Raw genomic sequence first — 18,175 nt, 5'->3', positions numbered from 1 at the left:
GCTTATTTTTAAACTTCTATGCGAACACAATTAGGATGCAACATTAACACCTTCGCCCTAGTCTCGCGTATCCAGACATTCATTAATGTCATAATAAGTGCATAGTAAACGCTTAATAAATGCATAATAAGTTCAATTTGAATGTTAAACTTAACGGTTAATTACATTTGTTACAGGCGTTTACAAACAGATATTAATGTTTAACAAGTGTTATAAATAGTTTATTGATTGTTAACACGGCCTTATTAACAGATAATGCCCTAAGTAGGCCTACCCTTCCTAACAGTATGTACCTTATAAATAGGTTACTAATTGTTTATTAGTATTTTCACAATGTTTATTAACAGTTAATACGTATGTATACTTTTGTTATATATTTTACGAACTGTTCAAGTCAGGGGTTTTACTGCCCGTAACATGTATGAAAGAACAAAACGGCTCATAAAAGAGTATCTGCTTTAATACTCAGATGACAGAATAAGTTACAAAGTGGCTTTAGTGCATGACGATATGATAATGACAGAGTGGCTCTGTTAGCCCAGAATTATGGAATGACTTACATGACTGAATGAAGTGGAACAGATAAACAAACACAACCTAACAGACAGACAAATGGAACTAAAACTAAACCTAACATGAAACACATAAGCAGTCGGCTGGAGGGAAGGCCACACACTGGAGTGCTCCCACACCACACGCAGCAGTGTTCCCACCCCGAAGTCCAGGCATAGAATGTCTTTTATGGCAGACGCACTGAGGCCTCAGTGCGTCCCATGACCGGCTTGGCCAATGAGGGCTGACCTGGTTCCACACCAGGCCCTCATCAAGGCAGCCACTCAACAAGGACATAACCCTCAGCACCTGCAGGGGACAGAAGTAACACACACAGTACCAGGCAACATAATAGGCATCCCTATCCTAGTACAGCTAAACAAGCCTACTAATAAATATATATAGATATGATAGCATCAGCACTATATATATTTATCACCACTAATCAAACATAATCATAAACAGCCAACGGCTCTTACATCCTCCGTGAGGAGGAAGCCCAAAAACCTTCGATGAGGCCTTTAGGAGGGTCATTCGAGCCGTAAGTGGAGTCTGCGGTATTACCGTTGCCCAGCGGTGGAGCCTGCAGATCCACTGCGGCTCAAGAATCCACCACTCTGGAATGAAGTGTCTGGTGCTGGGAGTCTGGTGCAACGCACAGGTCCTCGCGGTACTCCTGGTGAGAGCAGGAGTGGACCTGGTGAGACGTAGGAGGGGCCCGGACAGGAGGCAACTCACAGAGCCTAGTCCCTCCACTTACCAGAATATAGTACCTCTCAGTCCCGGCATAGTAGTTCCGGAGTGGTTCCAACGGATTGTGCGGCCCTGTCTTTCCCTAGTGGTCTGATCGAGGGTAGCTACTGGGACGTAAGTCGGGACTTGACCACCCCGGCTGGGTCACCCGAGTGAGGGGTATGATGTTCGAGTGTCAATAAGACTGTTAATTAATGTATACTAATTGTAATAACTGTCTAATTAACAGTTAAATAGTATTTATAAGGTTCTTATTAACAGTTTATTAAGGTTGCTTATAAGCATTTATTAACAAATAATAAGTTGCTAATAAGTGTCTTAATAACGCTTAATTAATGTTAATTACAATGACCTTAATGTAAAGTGCTACCAAGTTACAGTGTTTGAAGAAAGCCGATTTACAAGCTCATTTACTGGCTTCATATGAGAATAATTTATATTGGAATATTTTATATTGGAAATGGTTCATTTCCTGAAAGGGTAGCTATGCTGTATACTGTGTACTGTATACCAAATTAATCTCCAGAACTGAGCCTTCCAATCTTGTATTAGACAGCACGCATTTGTTCGACATCTTTTTGATACAGAGACAGTCATGGCGGCAAGACAGAGAAAAACTGTTTTATTTATTTGTTTATCCAAAATGAGTTAATAGCACAGGCTGACTCTTCACATACTATAGAGCATGTCAGAGCTGGAATTGACATGTAGATATGAAATAAATGCTTAAACATGTAGCTATACGTAGGTGTAATGTTAGAGTCCACAGAAGTGAACCTTTCAAGCCGTTTTCTGCAAGACATTACTCTATTAGCCAAATCAATATGTCAATTTGAAGCTATGATTCCCTGTTTTCACATGACATGAAAAAACTAAAATAAAAACAAAGCAATGACTTAGCCTCGGTCAGAAACGGTCACTTCATGAAAAAAGTCTTCATGAACACTATTACACATTATCTGTCTATTGACATGATACATAGGCTGTATTGTCTATTGACATGATACATAGGCTGTATTGTCTATTGACATGATACATAGGCTGTATTGTATTGTACCATACCCAAACCCCTGAGAAGTAGCCTACATAGTAATATAGTTATGTTCCTTTTAGTACATCTGTTAATAACACAATAAACATGACAATTACAATTTAAGGTGCAGAAGGAGTATGTACAGCTAAAACAGACATTTATATAGCCTCAGATTATAATCCTCTCTGTCGGATAGAAACCTCATTTGTCCAAAACGGTTTCTCTTCAGGATTAAAATTCAGAAACAGCAAAAGTACCAGATCTACAGTATAAGGTCACAGTGCTTCTCGCCGCGTTTAGAGCTTGCAGATCTGCTACTTTTGATGCTTTATGAATTTACAAAAACAAAAGAAAAACACAAAAAGTTAAAAGGAGATAAGGGGTTTCTGCCCGACAACAATATCATAATCACGTAACAAATTGTACTCATTAATGGTCAATAAGTTGAATGTAAAGTCCAGTATGGTAAACAGATCATGGAACACTGTAAACGTTACAGTGTAAAGCTTCATGAATGATCCCGTCTCATGGCAAAAGCACACAGATTTTCAGCAACAAAAATGTGACACATTGTGTCACGCTTTTAATTGAAAATCTATGAATTTTGGGAGCAACATGGTTGTACGATGGAGGCACACCATGTTTAAAGACAGGGCTCTATTTTCGTCCATGCTAAACCCCTTATCCCTAAACTACTATCTACATCGACACGTTGTGAGCTTGTATTCGTATTAGTATTTCAAGTATATAAAAACATCACACCCGTGTGAACTGAGTGGTGCAACTACACATACTAACCATAGCAACCATGCTCGTTTTTTTGGTTGCTAACCATAGCAACCATGCTCGTTTTTTTGGTACGAATAAACATGGGTACAGGTACAAAGCCAGTTGTTGGAGTGGTTTGCACCACTCAAAAATAGGGCAAAGTAGTTTAGGGATAAGGGGTTATGCATGGACGAAATGCACGGAATCGTGGAACTAGTGATGCGATTTCTTCATACACAAGACTCCTCATTCATGTCCAGAACCTTTCACGGAGGGACCATCCCACTAAAGATCAGATTTATGGAGGCATCCCTCCCATGCTCTCAGTTGTTGTGGCACAAAAAAGGTTCTGTTTTGCTGGACAGTGGACAGTGACACAGAGCAAAAGACCAGGTCATTTCGGGTATTCTTCTGTGGAGACTTAACCTGGCTCCGCCAGCTGGTGGCAGCAGTGAGTTCCTCCTCTTGCTCCCATCTGGTCCCTCTCGGGCAGAGACGATGTACTCCGAGCCATTTCTGACCGGAGAGATATGCGGCCGTATGAGGCCGCTAGAGGCGGGATCAACGAGATACTGATGACGCATTGAAGCGCTGCCACAGTGCAAATGTAAACACAACCTAACAAGACTACAACTCTAAATTATTATGGAGATATCATCATGATGTGTCCCGCTGCTTTAACCGGTTTACCGTTTCTGCTTGAGAGAGACCAGATCCAGGCAGGAGGAGGGAACTTGTGAACTCAATACTGCCGCAATCTGGCAGAGTCAGGTTAGTGGAGACTGCCCATCAAGAGGAACAAGACCACTCACATTTCCAGATGTTCTGAGTAGGGACAACTTGGTGTGGCAATGAGCAACAGAGACCAGTGGAATATGATGATGATCTGTCCGTGTGTCCCTTTGTCCGTCTGTTGTTCACGTATCTCGAGACTCATCTGACCGATTGATTTTGAAGTTCACTTTGTATAGATGCAATCAAACACGCTAATGTATAAGGAGGCCTATCACCTTCATGAAGAAAGGTAGTGCACGCAAGACAAACAAACAGGAATATCAAAAAGAAGGCAAATTGGCGATGCTGAAAAAGCTCCTCTGAAGTTGTATTGCGCGTCAATGTTTTGATCTTATTCGATCTTAATGGGCATAAATAGTTTACCATCTACACACTGATAGGCTAAGGGCAAGCGCGGTCACAACAGTCAACTCAACTCATCAGTTGGCTGGCATTGCAAAAAATATATATAGCCTAAATATTCCATGACGAAGATCGAAGAAGATCGAAGCGTTGACGAGCAATACAACTTTTTTCGTTGCGTTATTCCTTGGTCCTCAGCATCCCTATTCGCCGCAGGGCCTCGTCCACTCTGGGGATCAGCTGCTCATGGAAGTCCCACAGCCGGGTGTCAACATGTAGCTGCTCTAAGGTCAAGCTGCCCTGTAGAGCAACCCGGACATGAATGATCCGGCACACTTCTGGAGGGACCTTGAATCTATTCCCGAAGTTCTTGAGCACTTCGTGTACCGAGGTCTGCTCCACCATCCTGTGTTATGCACACATACAAAATACATTAGACCGTTAGGCCACAGCTGATACTGCTCATTTTGTTTTCATATCTGATAGTGGTTATCTATTATGCAGATTGAATACATTTAGCTTTTCCGCCTGTATTTTGGCCGTAATGTACATTACATGTCATATTCTATTTGAAATATTCTCATTCATCACAACACCGACCTTTTTGTAGAGAGTTTAATGGCAGTAAAGTACTTGCATGTAGGTGTTGTGTCACCACCTTTTATTGACTTGGAGCAGTCTTAACTTTAGAGTTGACTGTATCAATTGTAGTCTCAAAGAAGATGAAGATGAGGCTCACAAATGTAGTAATTGGCCGCATATACTGTACCTTGGCTGAACTATCATCTTGTGTGGGTGGTAATGTGTTCGGTCTGGCTCTTCTCTATAGATGTGCTCCAGAATATTTATTCCTGGCACCCCTTCCCACTGGGGCAGGTGGAACTTTGCACTGGGCTCAAAGTGGTGCTTTGGAAAGATGTGATTCTCAATGAGGAACACCCCAGCCTATAGCATGGAAGGATAGGATAGGGCGTTTGAGATGAATGGAAGAGCAAATATAGAAGTAGAAATTATATCTAAATGTGATTATTACTGCGAGTCCGCGACTGCCGCTCCCATACACAGGGCAGTGATTCTCAGCCTTTTCAGGCCGTGACAATAATGGGCCAATGTTTTATAGAAAATAGTTTGTTGATTACTTTTGATGCAGTAATCTTGTTACTTTCTTTCTCTTTTTTTGTATTAAAAAGGTCTTAGAAGTCCTTAAATTGTCACTTCACTGTCATCTGGGGAACCCCCCAAAGTCATGTGGGGACTTGCCTGGTTGGAACTCCCGACCCACAGGTTGAGAAGCATTCCCATAGGGCTTAGCAGTGGTCGCCATTTTGTATAGTGCCACAGACAGAAAACCTATTCATTTTTCTAATAGAGATTTCTTAAATTTATATAAATAATTTTAAGCCTGGAACCAATTAAGCTATCCAGACTCATGCATGGTGAATCATGTTATCATGATGACCATAACACATTTGATTCTGTGTCAAAACAATTGAAAACCGCAACAATATCTTTTTTTTTGTCTTTATGTGTTTTCTGTGTGTGTGTGTGTGTGTGTGTGTGTGTGTGTGTGTGTGTGTGTGTGTGTGTGTGTGTGTGTGTGTGTGTGTGTGTGTGTGTGTGTGAGAGAGAGAGAGTTTGAAGTTACAATGGGTTTGTATATAAGGGGGCGGGGCAGTTCAAATTAATATCAAATATCTATCAAATATCTAGAGAAAGGAACACAGTGTTGGTCGTGTCTGGTGTGGTGACAATAAGTCAGACCACTCGGGAGAAATGGAGGAGGACGGACTGACAGAGTTGAGTTAGTTTGATAGTAGGACAGTAGCAGAGAGACTCATGTTTGCACACATGCACGTACCGTACACACATCCATAGTGAGGCCACCTACCTTCGGTTGCTGCTGTTGGAGCTCGTCCATCAGAGACACAAGGCTGTTCTGACGATATGGCATAATTATCTCATCGATGTCATTCAACAAGACATAGCGAGAGCGGCCCATGTATCTGTATACGCACTCGTTGAGCGTGGTCATCTGGCCAAAATAATGCAGGTCGCCTGGGTTCTCTGATCGTAGCCATCCCCAGGACGGTTGGAGGTGCTTGTCTATGGGCCAGGGAACCATCTCTACGAAACCCTCCTGTCTGTAACTGTGCAGCAAGAGGTCCAGGTCTGGACCACAGCTGGTGTTGTAGACCACCACTCGGTCCACGCCCAGCAGTCTGTGGTGGTAAGGCGAGTCGCCATGATGGTCATCACGAGAGGTGCCCCAAAACAAACACAAAGCAACTCTGTCAGCACTGATTTCTGTTTTGTTTTTCATACATAAATGAACACAACCAGCAGCTCACAAACACAAATTCATGAAAACCAGTAGGCTACTTATTATTTAACCACCAGAATTCTGGGCATGTCCTAATAGGTGAACATTCGCCAAAAAAAAGAATAGCAGATCCACAAGATCTCAGGGAAGAGATTTGGTGCATGTAGATGGAGATGGAAATGAAGGGGCCATGCATAGATAAAGCTGTGGACGAGGCTTAAAGATGGAGTGCCACAATGTTTGTATTTTTCCAGTTTTTCAAGTGTCTATGAGGTGACAGTACTTCATTAGACACCCTGGAGTCGTGTTTATGTGCAATGATGTATTCCCTTTGTATTTAGGGTTTCTTCTTGGAGGCTGAACCCTTGACAGTCAAACGTGCCAATGAAAAAAACAGTAATATAGTGTCATCACATTATCAGCCCCTCCCCTAACCCATCCCCCCTTATCATACAACTACAGCTGTGGGTGCGGCTTAAGTTCAGGTGGATCACCACCCAGTTTTTTTTTTAAAACTTCTTCCTCATATAACAATAAGACCTGATGATCATGTTTTAGGGTGGAAAAAAATCATGGCACTCCATCTTTAAGTTCAGGTGGGGGATGCTAAGGTGAAAACAAGGTATGCTTACTTAATGAACTGGTGGGTGTGGCCAGTCTGGCCACATAAAAACATAATTGTAACACTTTCTGTACACTTTTTTTTGGTATAATCATCGTACCTGATGACCGTGTTTAGAACACTAAACACGGGTGATTTTCACCCGGACGATTATATTTTTGTAATTTTCATAATGTTGCTGATGTCTGAGGTGGGTGGGTCTTTCAGTACCTTCATGATGCTCAGTGACATCATAATGTTGCTGATGTCTGAGGTGGGTGGGTCTTTCAGTACCTTCATGATGCTCAGTGACATCATAATGTTGCTGATGTCTGAGGTGGGTGGGTCTTTCAGTACCTTCATGATGCTCAGTGACATCATAATGTTGCTGATGTCTGAGGTGGGTGGGTCTTTCAGTACCTTCATGATGCTCAGTGACATCATAATGTTGCTGATGTCTGAGGTGGGTGGGTCTTTTACTACGTTCATGATGCTCAGTGACATCATAGAAGGTAGGTTTGTTTCCCTGCCCTGCACATCCCTGTTATAGGCTGTTATTTTCTACATGCAGGTGTTCGGGTGAATTTCACCCGTGTTTAGTCATAATTATGTGATAGAGAAAAATCCCAAAGACCCACAATGGAATGGGTGGAACAAAGGAGAAGTTCCCAACTTCATTTCTCTTTTTTTAGGAATATCTTTTAAATAATATGCACGTTTTTCACGGATTTTGCCCCCCCCCATAATATCTATTTTAAGTTTTTTGTGGAAAAGTCATGATGAAATATTAAAGAAGAGTAGCTCAAGTTGTCATGTATTCATGTACTTCAATATATTTTGATGAGAAATAGGGGGCTGACCTGTACATCTCCAGTGTCTGTGTGAACTGAAGCACATTGTTGTAGTTTCCAAACAGGTTGGAGATGCAGACCGTGAAGTTAAACTGTGGCCTTCTCTCCTCTGTTTCGCTGCTCTCCAGGTTACCTGGGGAGGAGGGTGTGCTGGTGCGCCTCTGCGCCGCGTTGGTGAATCGACAGGGTAACGTGGGTCACATCATCACAGCCCACAGGGATCCGACACATGACGTCCGTAGTCACGAAGGGGAAACCGAAATACTCGGGGTGTGGCACAATGTTAGCCTGAGTGCCGTAGACGACGTGGCCACCACAGCAGAAAACACAGTGGAGGGGCACGATGGAATCCATCCTGAATATACCGATGATGCGCAGATCCCAACCTTCTACCCTACGGTCCATGTAGGCCGAAATCAGCAGGTGCTTGGTGTTGCTGAGAGGGGTGATGGTCTGCGTAGAGGGCCGGGAGGGACACACATGTTGAACAGTCACAGGACGCGGGGCCGGGAGGAGTCTGTGTAGAACTACAGGGTCCGTGTTATAGTACCATATTATACCAGTTGAAGTAATTAAGAAAACGGCAAGGCAGACCCACCAACATTTTTTGGTATTCATCATCCAGCCGTAAGCAGCAGCAATGTAACTCATCCACAAGCTTTGATCATACGTAGACAGGGGGACTGATGGTACCTGATGAATGATACATAAAAGCATGTCACTGCAAAGGTTACATTACAACCAAGCAGACATTTAGGTGAAGTGAGCAGGCCATCTGTGTAGAGCTGCTTCCAACAGTTCTACGCCCTCTTCTAAAAGCTATCTTCCTGGTGTAGGATATTTATATCTATCATTGTCTATGTGTTGTCGGACATGGAAATGGCCTTGTGCATGTATAATTCATTTAACTGGGATGCAGGCCTTCTGCCTTGTTCTGCCCATCAAAAACAGATATGCCCTGCTGAGGCCACAGTGGTCTTGAATGCCCCACACACACTGCCCCAGCTTGTTGTACCCTTTTCTCCTCTGCCTCTTTCGTGCAGACGGCTTTTAAACGCCACTGTCATTTGCTGCATGAGATTCAGAATGCTTAACTGCTCCATTCTCATGTTCAAATGAATCCAGTGACTCTGTGTAGTCCAGGGCTATAAGCATGTATGAACTTTTAGCTCAGGAGTTTCCACAAATATTGATAATTTATACCAATACATTATTTTTCTGAAATGAACAGCTTATTTAATGTGTTTATTTGTTTATTTTACAGATAGTTGTGTACTACATATTAAAACATGTATACATTGAATTACTTCTGTGGACTTAACGTTTTATTTTATGGCCTTCCTGTCCTGGCATTTGACTTTTGTGCCCTCAAAATTTGACCAATTTGACCAATTTGACCATGGCCCTGCCTCTAAAAGGATGGAATTCCAGGCCTGATCTCTACTGCATTATACAGCTACTATCTGTTTATGCACACATGATGTGCACTGAGTAAACATGATGTGTAGTTAATACAAGAGCAAGCAGAATGTCTGCTCTCTTGCCTCTGTGTACAATAGAACAATACATAATATGTGTTGTTCAGTGTAATGCACCAACGTCACCAACACAAATGCCTCGTACAATGAAACAGATTCCAAATGGGGAGACGTGCCAGGTATGTTTGCGACATAGGCCTACCTGGCAAGAGTTGTTTTAAAGGACCACTTCACCACTTTTCAACTTCTCTTCCTATAATTGGTCCTAACTAATGTTCATAATAAAATACCACAATTTTTTCCTACTCAGTCTGTGTCTCATAGGAAGGCTGTGGGCAGTTCAGAAACCCGTCCACCAGTGACATCATCGATGGTGAATCCAAGCTAATAGAAACGGCAGACTTTCTTTTCCTGAAAAGTTGCAATGCAAAAGTTGAAGCCATCGTTCTCACGATAATAAAAATCTAAATATATTTTAAAACAAATCTTGTTTAAAAAAAAATCTGCCTAATGATGATGTCACTGGTGGACGGGTGTCCGAACTGCCCAAAGCCCTCCTATGAGACACAGACTGAGTAGGAAAGAATTGTGGTGTTTTATCATGAACCTTAGTGAGGACCAATTATATGAAGAGATGTTGAAAAGTGGTGAAGTGGTCCTTTAACACTAGAGCACCGAAGTCTGACGTCAATATCGGTAGAGGGCGCAAATCCGCGGGTTCATGTACTTTCTATTTGCATTGTAATCCCCATAGGGGGATTTTAGATCGCCTCATATAATAACTGTTTGAAAAATAAACAAATCATCCAGGCCGCTTCACTCATGGATATGAAGAAACAACTGACTGAGAGAAAACGCTATCGTTACTGCTACTGAATTAGTTACATTTTCGCTAGAAACAGCCACCTCCCTGACAATAACGCAGAGACAGCATGTTTATTTCTGGACCACAATGCTTACATGAAATGATTTTAAGATGAGCCCATGTTATTCTCCATAGAGAAATTACTTCCGTGAACCAGGGGAATCGAGGGGACGAGCGAGTGACATCAGGACTTCGGTGCTCTATAGAAACTATAAAGTCCATGTTCGACATATGGCAAAACAAGATATATGCTGTATGTGTGACCAGGTCAGTTTTGATAGGCTAGTGTCTGATTGTGTCTGACAAGCTGCTAATTAGGAAATCACAGGCACCTCAGCACCTGCGTAATTAGCCTTTAAAATTCAGGCTGCTGTACAGCGTTTCCAGACCTGAGCCGACAGCCGCGGCCTTTTTCTCTGTCGGCCAGCTTCTTTTCCGGGTTTTTAGACAGCTGGTGGATGGAAAAGAAGCTCCACCCACACGGCTGAATGCCGCCAGATTCCCGGAAACGCTTGCCCCCGCGGCAGTCAGCTGCGTGGGTGGAGCTTAATTTCCATCCACCAGCTGTCTAAAAACCTGGAAAAGAAGCCGGGAGACAGCAGAAAACGTCCGCGGCTCTCTGGTCAGTCTGGCAACAGCTGTACAGAGACGGCAGAGCAGTACAGAGAGAAGCAAGCTGTGTGGTGGAGAGGAGCAGAGGGCAGACGAAGGAGCTGGCCGGGGACCACGCCTGAAACAATGATCTCGTTGCCAACCACATTTTTGTAAATGCCAATGCAAATGTCAGAATGAAAATGAGATGAATTTTCCTAATGGGCAAGATAAGATAAGACAAACAGTGGCATCCTGGAGGGAGGGATACTTCCCATAAGTAATTTCTGGGACATCCCCGGACCCCTTAGTCAAACACTGAAATACTAATATTTATTCAGGATGTACAATTGTAACCTCAATTCAGGTCGAAACAACAGGCATTGATAGAAAATGTCAACTGTTTAGTTGTGTTATTGTCTCCACCAGGCCGAAGGCATGGGGAGAGAGTATGTTTTGCACTCCGTCCGTCCGTCCGTGTGTCCGTGTGTCCGTCCGTCCGTCTGTGAACAGCTAATCTCCGGCACCGTTAACCCGGTCGATGCCAAATTTTGCAAACACACTCCCTGGATGCCAACGATGAACCTCTGCCCCAAAATTTCCAGAACGGCCTGTTATAGCGCCACCAGGAGGCCGCTTTGTGCAAAACAAGTTTTTGGACAGTACACCTACAGATTTTGTCCAAACATCACGCAAATTGGTACACAGTCTCTCTAGAGCCATTCAACGAAATGGGTCTTTCAGATTTCTCAGACTCAATCCTGATTGGCTAAGATTGGCTTCCAAAGTTCGCAGGAGTGCTCAGTTTCAAACAAAATGCTGCAAATCATGAACACATCTTGTGATTTCCGTGAAATTGTGCACGCACATTTCCACTAGGCCGAGTGAAATGCCACATGAACATTTTCAACTCAGCCTCATGGTGGCGCTATAACTGGCCGGTTATCCACAGATCCTGCACGGATCTGTGGATAACTTTGTATGCCAACTCCCTAGAGGCCAAGGAAAAACCTTTGCCTGGAATTTTTCACATCTGCTCTTTATAGCGCCACCTGGAGGCCGACATATGTAAAACACATTTTCTAATATTACTCCTTCAGATTTTATCCAAATTTCACGCACATCGGTACACATGCTCTCTATAGTCATGTGATCAAGACGGGTTTGTTTGATTTCTCATAATCCACCCTCATTGGCTACGATTGGCTTCTAAACTTTTCAGGAGTAGCCCGCTTTGTACCCGTTTTGTACAAATCGCCACAACTACTCAACGCAGCGTCCGATTGTGGTGAAACTGTGCATGCATATTCACACTAGGCTTTGGAATAAATGCCACTTGACAGTTTTCAAATCAGCCTCATGGTGGTGCTACAACAGGCCAAGCCGCGTCACACACACACACACACACACACACACACACACACACACACACACACACACACACACACACACACACACACACACACACACACACACACACACACACACGTTTATATTGCTCCTAAACATTTTGCCAAAAATCACACACACACTCCTATCCTCCTGGTGGAGACCTGTGCCCAGAAGGGCACTTTTTCTAGTTTGTTCTGTTGCCGACTAGTGATAATATTAACCCTCATTAAGGCTAAAGCCTGAAGGGGACAATGTCAAAATGTATTCAAATATCGTATCTTCTAAGATTATAATAATTATTGTTTTGCCTGACCATCATTTCAATTAAAATGACTGTTAGTAAATATTATCCACACAACTCACCCAAGCCTGCATGAGGTGAAGAATACTAGCCGTTACGATGGAAGGCTTTGCCTTTTGTTTGTCACCAGTAAGGAAGGCTAGACAATTTCCCTATCAAATTCCAAAGTCTACGCTTGCCTCCCTGAGACTTATCCTTGCCCCTTAGATAGCACTTTATGTAGCATTTTATACAGACAAATGTTACGTAGACAGCACTAGAATTGCATTTTTATGTAGTCGTAGCACTTTATAGTATGTATAGTATAGTATGTATAGTTCATATGTATAGTTTCATTATATAGATCCACTGTTACGTTCATAGCTTACGCATGTTTCATGATAACTACTTCTCATGTATGTGATGTATTGCCATGCTTTTTGTTCTTGCTAATTGTAAGTCGCTCTGGATTAAGAGCGTCTGCTAAATGCCTAAATTGTGGGACTATCACCTCAAAAAAGGAAATAATTTTTCATTACAATCAATCATTGCTTCCAGCAACTTCTTCATTCGACGCCCAGCTGTCTCCCTTCCACAAACAGTCACAGTGCTGGTGCATGTATACAGTAAAACAAATAACATCTGAATCACACGCTACCTCACATGAACTCATATAAATGGGAGTTTATTGCGATAAAGGTCGCAATAAACTCATCGCAATAAACTCATTTATATGAGTTCATGTGAGGTTTATGCACTTGTTGGTTATTGATTTACAAGATGTTTCACCCATTTAGACCTGAGGACGATTCTACAAATACATTCTAAATCATGACAGATTTGAGTTAAAAACGTTGATATTCAAAGATTTGCACTACATTTTCAAATTTTCAAAACATGGTTCATTGCACTCCCTCTGGTGTTGTGGGTGTGGACTTCGTTAACATTAAGGAAAAATAGTTTTTAAACAGTATATCCAATAGCATTCCCTTTGTAAATTTTCATGATTGCCACCTCTGCGGTTGAGCCATACCTTCTCAATGCTTATACATTTTAAGTCTTCAACTTTGTGGCCAAGTTCACAGAAGTGGCGTGCCACGGGTGACCCGTTTAATGCTGCTTCTGTGTTCATTTAGTTTGCCCAATATAATGTTTGGTGCATGGGCACAACAGGAGATAAATTACATGTGTTGTGTTACATGTTATTAAAGATCGTATTCTATACTCTTTGTCTGTGTGTGGATTATGAAAAGTATCCGTTTTAATCATATTGGCACAAGAGGTACATGATCTACATGGGAAAGGGGGGGGGGGGGGGGGGGGATGAAATGGTTATCCGTGGTTTCGTTCATATGCTTGTATAATGTTTGGGTATGCGGGCTCGTATAAGCCTCAGGGAGATGAACGCCCCCTGCCCTGCATAGTTCCGGGTCACCCTTGGGCAAGGTGCATCACCCGTACGCCTCCCCCATCAGGGTTACGAGCCTGCTGCCTTGTAGTAGGGCCCGGAAAGGTCAAAGGCTAAGGGACCTCCCCTGACAAGAAAAGGGTGACTGAAGGAGTTGCGCCCTCAGATCCACTAAAGCAAACGACAAGATTAATGATGTCACGACTCAATAGCACCAGGGTTAAAGCCCCTGTCCCCCCCAGGCCTTCTAAGTCCACTGTGGTCCCTGCCACAATGTATGATGAACTGGTCCGAAATCCGGATGGAAGGATCAGCTCTGACTTGGACAAAGAAGACCTGGAAAGAAGATTCATTCGTCGCATGACCCCCTGCAATATCAGCACCTTCAATGTTCGGACAATCAACCATGTCTCAAAGAAAGAAGAACTCTTCCACCATGCCCTCCAATATAACATCGATGTGATCTGTCTGCAGGAGCACCGAACCCATCATACTGAAGTTCTGATGCAGGAAAAGATTGGCGCCTACTTACTTGTAACAGCCTCAGCAGAGAAGAACACCATCAATGCTACAGTGAGGGGCGTTGGCTTTCTCCTGTCCTCCAGAGCTCAGAAAGCATGCCACAATATTAATAAGATCAATGAGCGCATTGTGGTTCTCACACTATTAGGCAACCCACAAACAACTGTCATCTGTTGCTATAGTCCCACCAATGAGGAGAGGTATACAACTGATACCGAGAACTTCTACAAAGTGCTATCAACTACTGTGGCTGCTGTTCCTGCACACAACTTGCTGATCATAGGAGGTGACTTCAATGCCCAGCTGGGCCCTGAGAAGGCCAGATTCACCTACCATAAAGCCACTAACAAGAATGGCCAATTCCTGACTGACTTCATGGAACAGTGGAATCTCATTGCTGCAAACACAAGGTTTCAGAACCGCCTGAACAGACTGTGGACACATAGGTCTCCTCGCGGATACCTATCACAGCTAGACTACATCCTTGTTCGGAGGAAGTGGCAAAACACCATCAAAAACTGTCGTGCCTACACATCATTCACAAGTGTGGGCTCAGATTATAAGATAGTTTCTGGTACTTTTAAAATAAGCTACAGGCAAAGCAAACCACCAACCAAAGACCCCATGAAACAAATAGACTGGAAGAAAGTGTCATCAGACAACACATTAAACCAGGAATTTACAATAGCAGTCCATAACAGATACTCTGCTCTTATTGACCAACTGGACGACCCAACTGACATCAGCTCAAAGTATGACAAGCTTGTAGATGCAACCCGGGAAATTGCCCTTGACAGCCTTCCCAGACAGAAGAAAAAGTCACATCTGATCTCCAACAGTGGTAAAGTGCTGGAGGCAAGAAGGGTACTGAAGAGTGTGGCCAACTCTCATAGAGCTCGTCCCACAAGGGGATCTGAACTCAGACTAGATGCTGCCAAGACTGCACTCAAAGATGCCTACACCAGAGAGCTTGAAGAACAGCTCCTAGCTAAAACCAAGGAACTGGAAAAGGCTCACATTGGACGGCGACATGGCGCAGCCTGGGAAGCTCTAAGGGAGATAACAAACAAAAAGGCCTCTCCAATTATAAAGATCAGCGGAGACACCACTCAAGAAAGACTTAACAAATGGTTTGATCACTTCAGCACTCTTCTTGGAACTCCTGACCAATAATCGGTTGACTTGAATGACCCTTTCTACAACAGAAGGGTGAGTGAAAGGTTACCCATTGATACCAACCTGTTTACCATGGAGGAACTCCAATCAGTCCTGAAGAACCTCAACAAGGCCAAAACGCCAGGACCTGATAATATTCCCGCCTTCCTATGGAAGCACGAGCTCTTCCACAATCAGCTGTTGGAATTCTGCAACGGAACACTCAAGGGTAGGAAGCCCAAAGCATTCTCCAAGTCCTGCATTATACCACTACCAAAGACCGGTGATCTACAACAACCAAACAACTACAGGGGCATCACTTTATCTGCCATTGCCTCAAAAGTCTACAACTCTCTTCTTCTGAACAGGATCACTCCACACGTTGACCCGATTCTTCGAAGGAACCAAAATGGGTTCCGGAAGAAAAGATCCACCCTTCCACAGATTCTGGCAATAAGGCGAATCATTGAGGAACTCAAGATTTCAAAGAGGAGAGGCACCATCATATTTGTAGACTTCTCAAAGGCTTTTGACAGTGTGAACAGAGCAGCCATGATGCACATCCTCCATAACTATGGCATTCCTGAGCAGATTGTTGAAGCCATTGCTATAATGTACAAAAATCCCACCAGCTTCGTTCAGAGCCACGATGGTCCAACAAAAGAATTCAAGACTACAGCTGGAATTCTCCAAGGTGACACACTTGCACCTTTCCTGTTTGTCATCGTAGTGGACTATGCTCTGCGACAATCAGTGGACAAAATCAGAGACAAAGGCCTCATGGTTGGAAGGAGATCTGGTCGTCGGAGCGAGAAATACCTGACTGACCTCGACTATGCGGATGATGTCGCCCTGACTGCAGAGCACATACAATCTGCTCAGACGCTGCTCATCTCATTTGAAGAAGCCGCTGTCAAAGTAGGACTCAAATTAAATGCCAAGAAAACGGAGTGCATGCTTATGAATGAGGACCCTACCCATCCAAGTATTACATCAATGGATGGATCACACATTAAGGAAGTCGAGGACTTTAAATATCTGGGTTCATATGTGGCTGACAGCAGAAAGGACTTTCTTGCCAGAAAGGGACAAGCCTGGAACGCCTGCAACAAACTCCTCAGAGTCTGGCAGTCCAGCGTTTCAACCTCCACCAAGGTCTCTTTCTTCAGGGCCTGTGTTGAAAGCATCCTATTATATGGTGCTGAGACATGGACTATGAAGAAGGAATTACAAGACCGGCTTGATGGCACATATACAAGACTCCTCATGTGTGTTAAAAACATTTCCTGGAAAACTCATCCAACCAAAGAGCAGATCTATGGTGAACTGCCACCAATAACAACAACCGTAGCATGTCGTAGAGCGATCTTTGCTGGTCACTGCTACCGCTCCAAGGATCAAGTAATATCAGATATCCTGCTATGGCGGCTCCCCCAATCGTCCAGAGGAACCAGGCCTCATACATATCCTGACACAATCTCCAGGGACACAGGACTGACATTCCAAGAACTGGGAGCAGCAATGGCTGACAGGACCCGATGGAAAGACGTGGCATCTACGATCTCGACGACAGTCGAAGGATGATGATGATGATGTTTCTGTTTTGCTTTAAAACAATTGGGGAGGGTGGTGGTCCATTGTCCTCAGTAGCCCTGGGTTGACTGGGGAGGGTGGTGGTCCATTGTCCTCAGTAGCCCTGGGTTGACTGGGGGTGTGGGGGAGGGGGGGATGAAATATGTATCCGTGGTTTCATTCATATGCTTGTATAATGTTTCTGTTTTGCTTTTAAAAAAATGCACAAAGTCTTGATTACGCTCTATTTTGGACAGAAAACGTGTCTTCTGCTATCCCATTTTTTTGTAAACACAAAGCACTGACAATATTTGCAAATGCATGCTGCAGTATGAATGCATGTACTGTATCTTATTTGCAGGTAATACAGTTGTGGTCCCGTTCTTTGCACACACACACACACACACACACACACACACACACACACACATGCGCACACGCGAGGCACACACACGCACGCACACAGTGTGCAACATTGTTGCTGGTACAGCAGAGCAGGGCAAACAAACCCAAAGTCGTTCTTTTGTTCTGTAATGAAGGACTCTGATGTTGATGTCTGTTGAGGATACCTTTTGTTTTTATTATCTGCAACACAGGGCTCCACCCACACGGCTGAATGCCGCCAGATTCCCGGAAACGCTTGCCCCTGCGGCAGTCAGCTGCGTGGGTGGAGCTTAATTTCCATCCACCAGCTGTCTAAAAACCTGGAAAAGAAGCCGGGAGACAGCAGAAAACGTCCGCGGCTCTCTGGTCAGTCTGGCAACAGCTGTACAGAGACGGCAGAGCAGTACAGAGAGAAGCAAGCTGTGTGGTGGAGAGGAGCAGAGGGCAGACGAAGGAGCTGGCCGGGGACCACGCCTGAAACAATGATCTCGTTGCCAACCACATTTTTGTAAA

At 43.7% G+C, this 18,175-nt stretch overlaps 1 protein-coding gene across 1 annotated transcript; it reads right to left on the bottom strand.

Annotated features, from left to right (window-relative positions):
* Nucleotides 1-4,145: 4,145 nt before the first annotated feature.
* On the bottom strand, nucleotides 4,146-8,682 carry LOC306938966 (uncharacterized protein). The gene is made up of 4 exons (XM_079523377.1): nucleotides 8,025-8,682; nucleotides 6,132-6,462; nucleotides 5,013-5,188; nucleotides 4,146-4,649 (listed from the first exon to the last, which is right to left on the bottom strand). Exons 1-4 carry the CDS (start codon nucleotides 8,030-8,032, stop codon nucleotides 4,424-4,426), a joined length of 741 nt encoding a protein of 246 aa, XP_079379503.1. The 5' UTR covers nucleotides 8,033-8,682; the 3' UTR covers nucleotides 4,146-4,423.
* Between the last annotated feature and the right edge of the window lie 9,493 nt (nucleotides 8,683-18,175).

Source organism: Electrona antarctica (genome assembly GCF_951216825.1).
Source record: "Electrona antarctica genome assembly, chromosome: 2".
Taxonomy (NCBI): domain Eukaryota; kingdom Metazoa; phylum Chordata; class Actinopteri; order Myctophiformes; family Myctophidae; genus Electrona; species Electrona antarctica.
This window is presented reverse-complemented; position numbering and strand designations above follow the sequence as displayed.

What these genes read in the sequence shown, in the direction of transcription:
- LOC306938966 (XM_079523377.1), bottom strand. An exon ending in TCCAACAGCAGCAACCGAAG is followed by an intron (nt 5,189 to 6,131) that starts GTAGGTGGCCTC and finishes TCCATGCTATAG; the next exon opens with GCTGGGGTGTTCCTCATTGA. An exon ending in AAGATGATAGTTCAGCCAAG is followed by an intron (nt 4,650 to 5,012) that starts GTACAGTATATG and finishes TGCATAACACAG; the next exon opens with GATGGTGGAGCAGACCTCGG.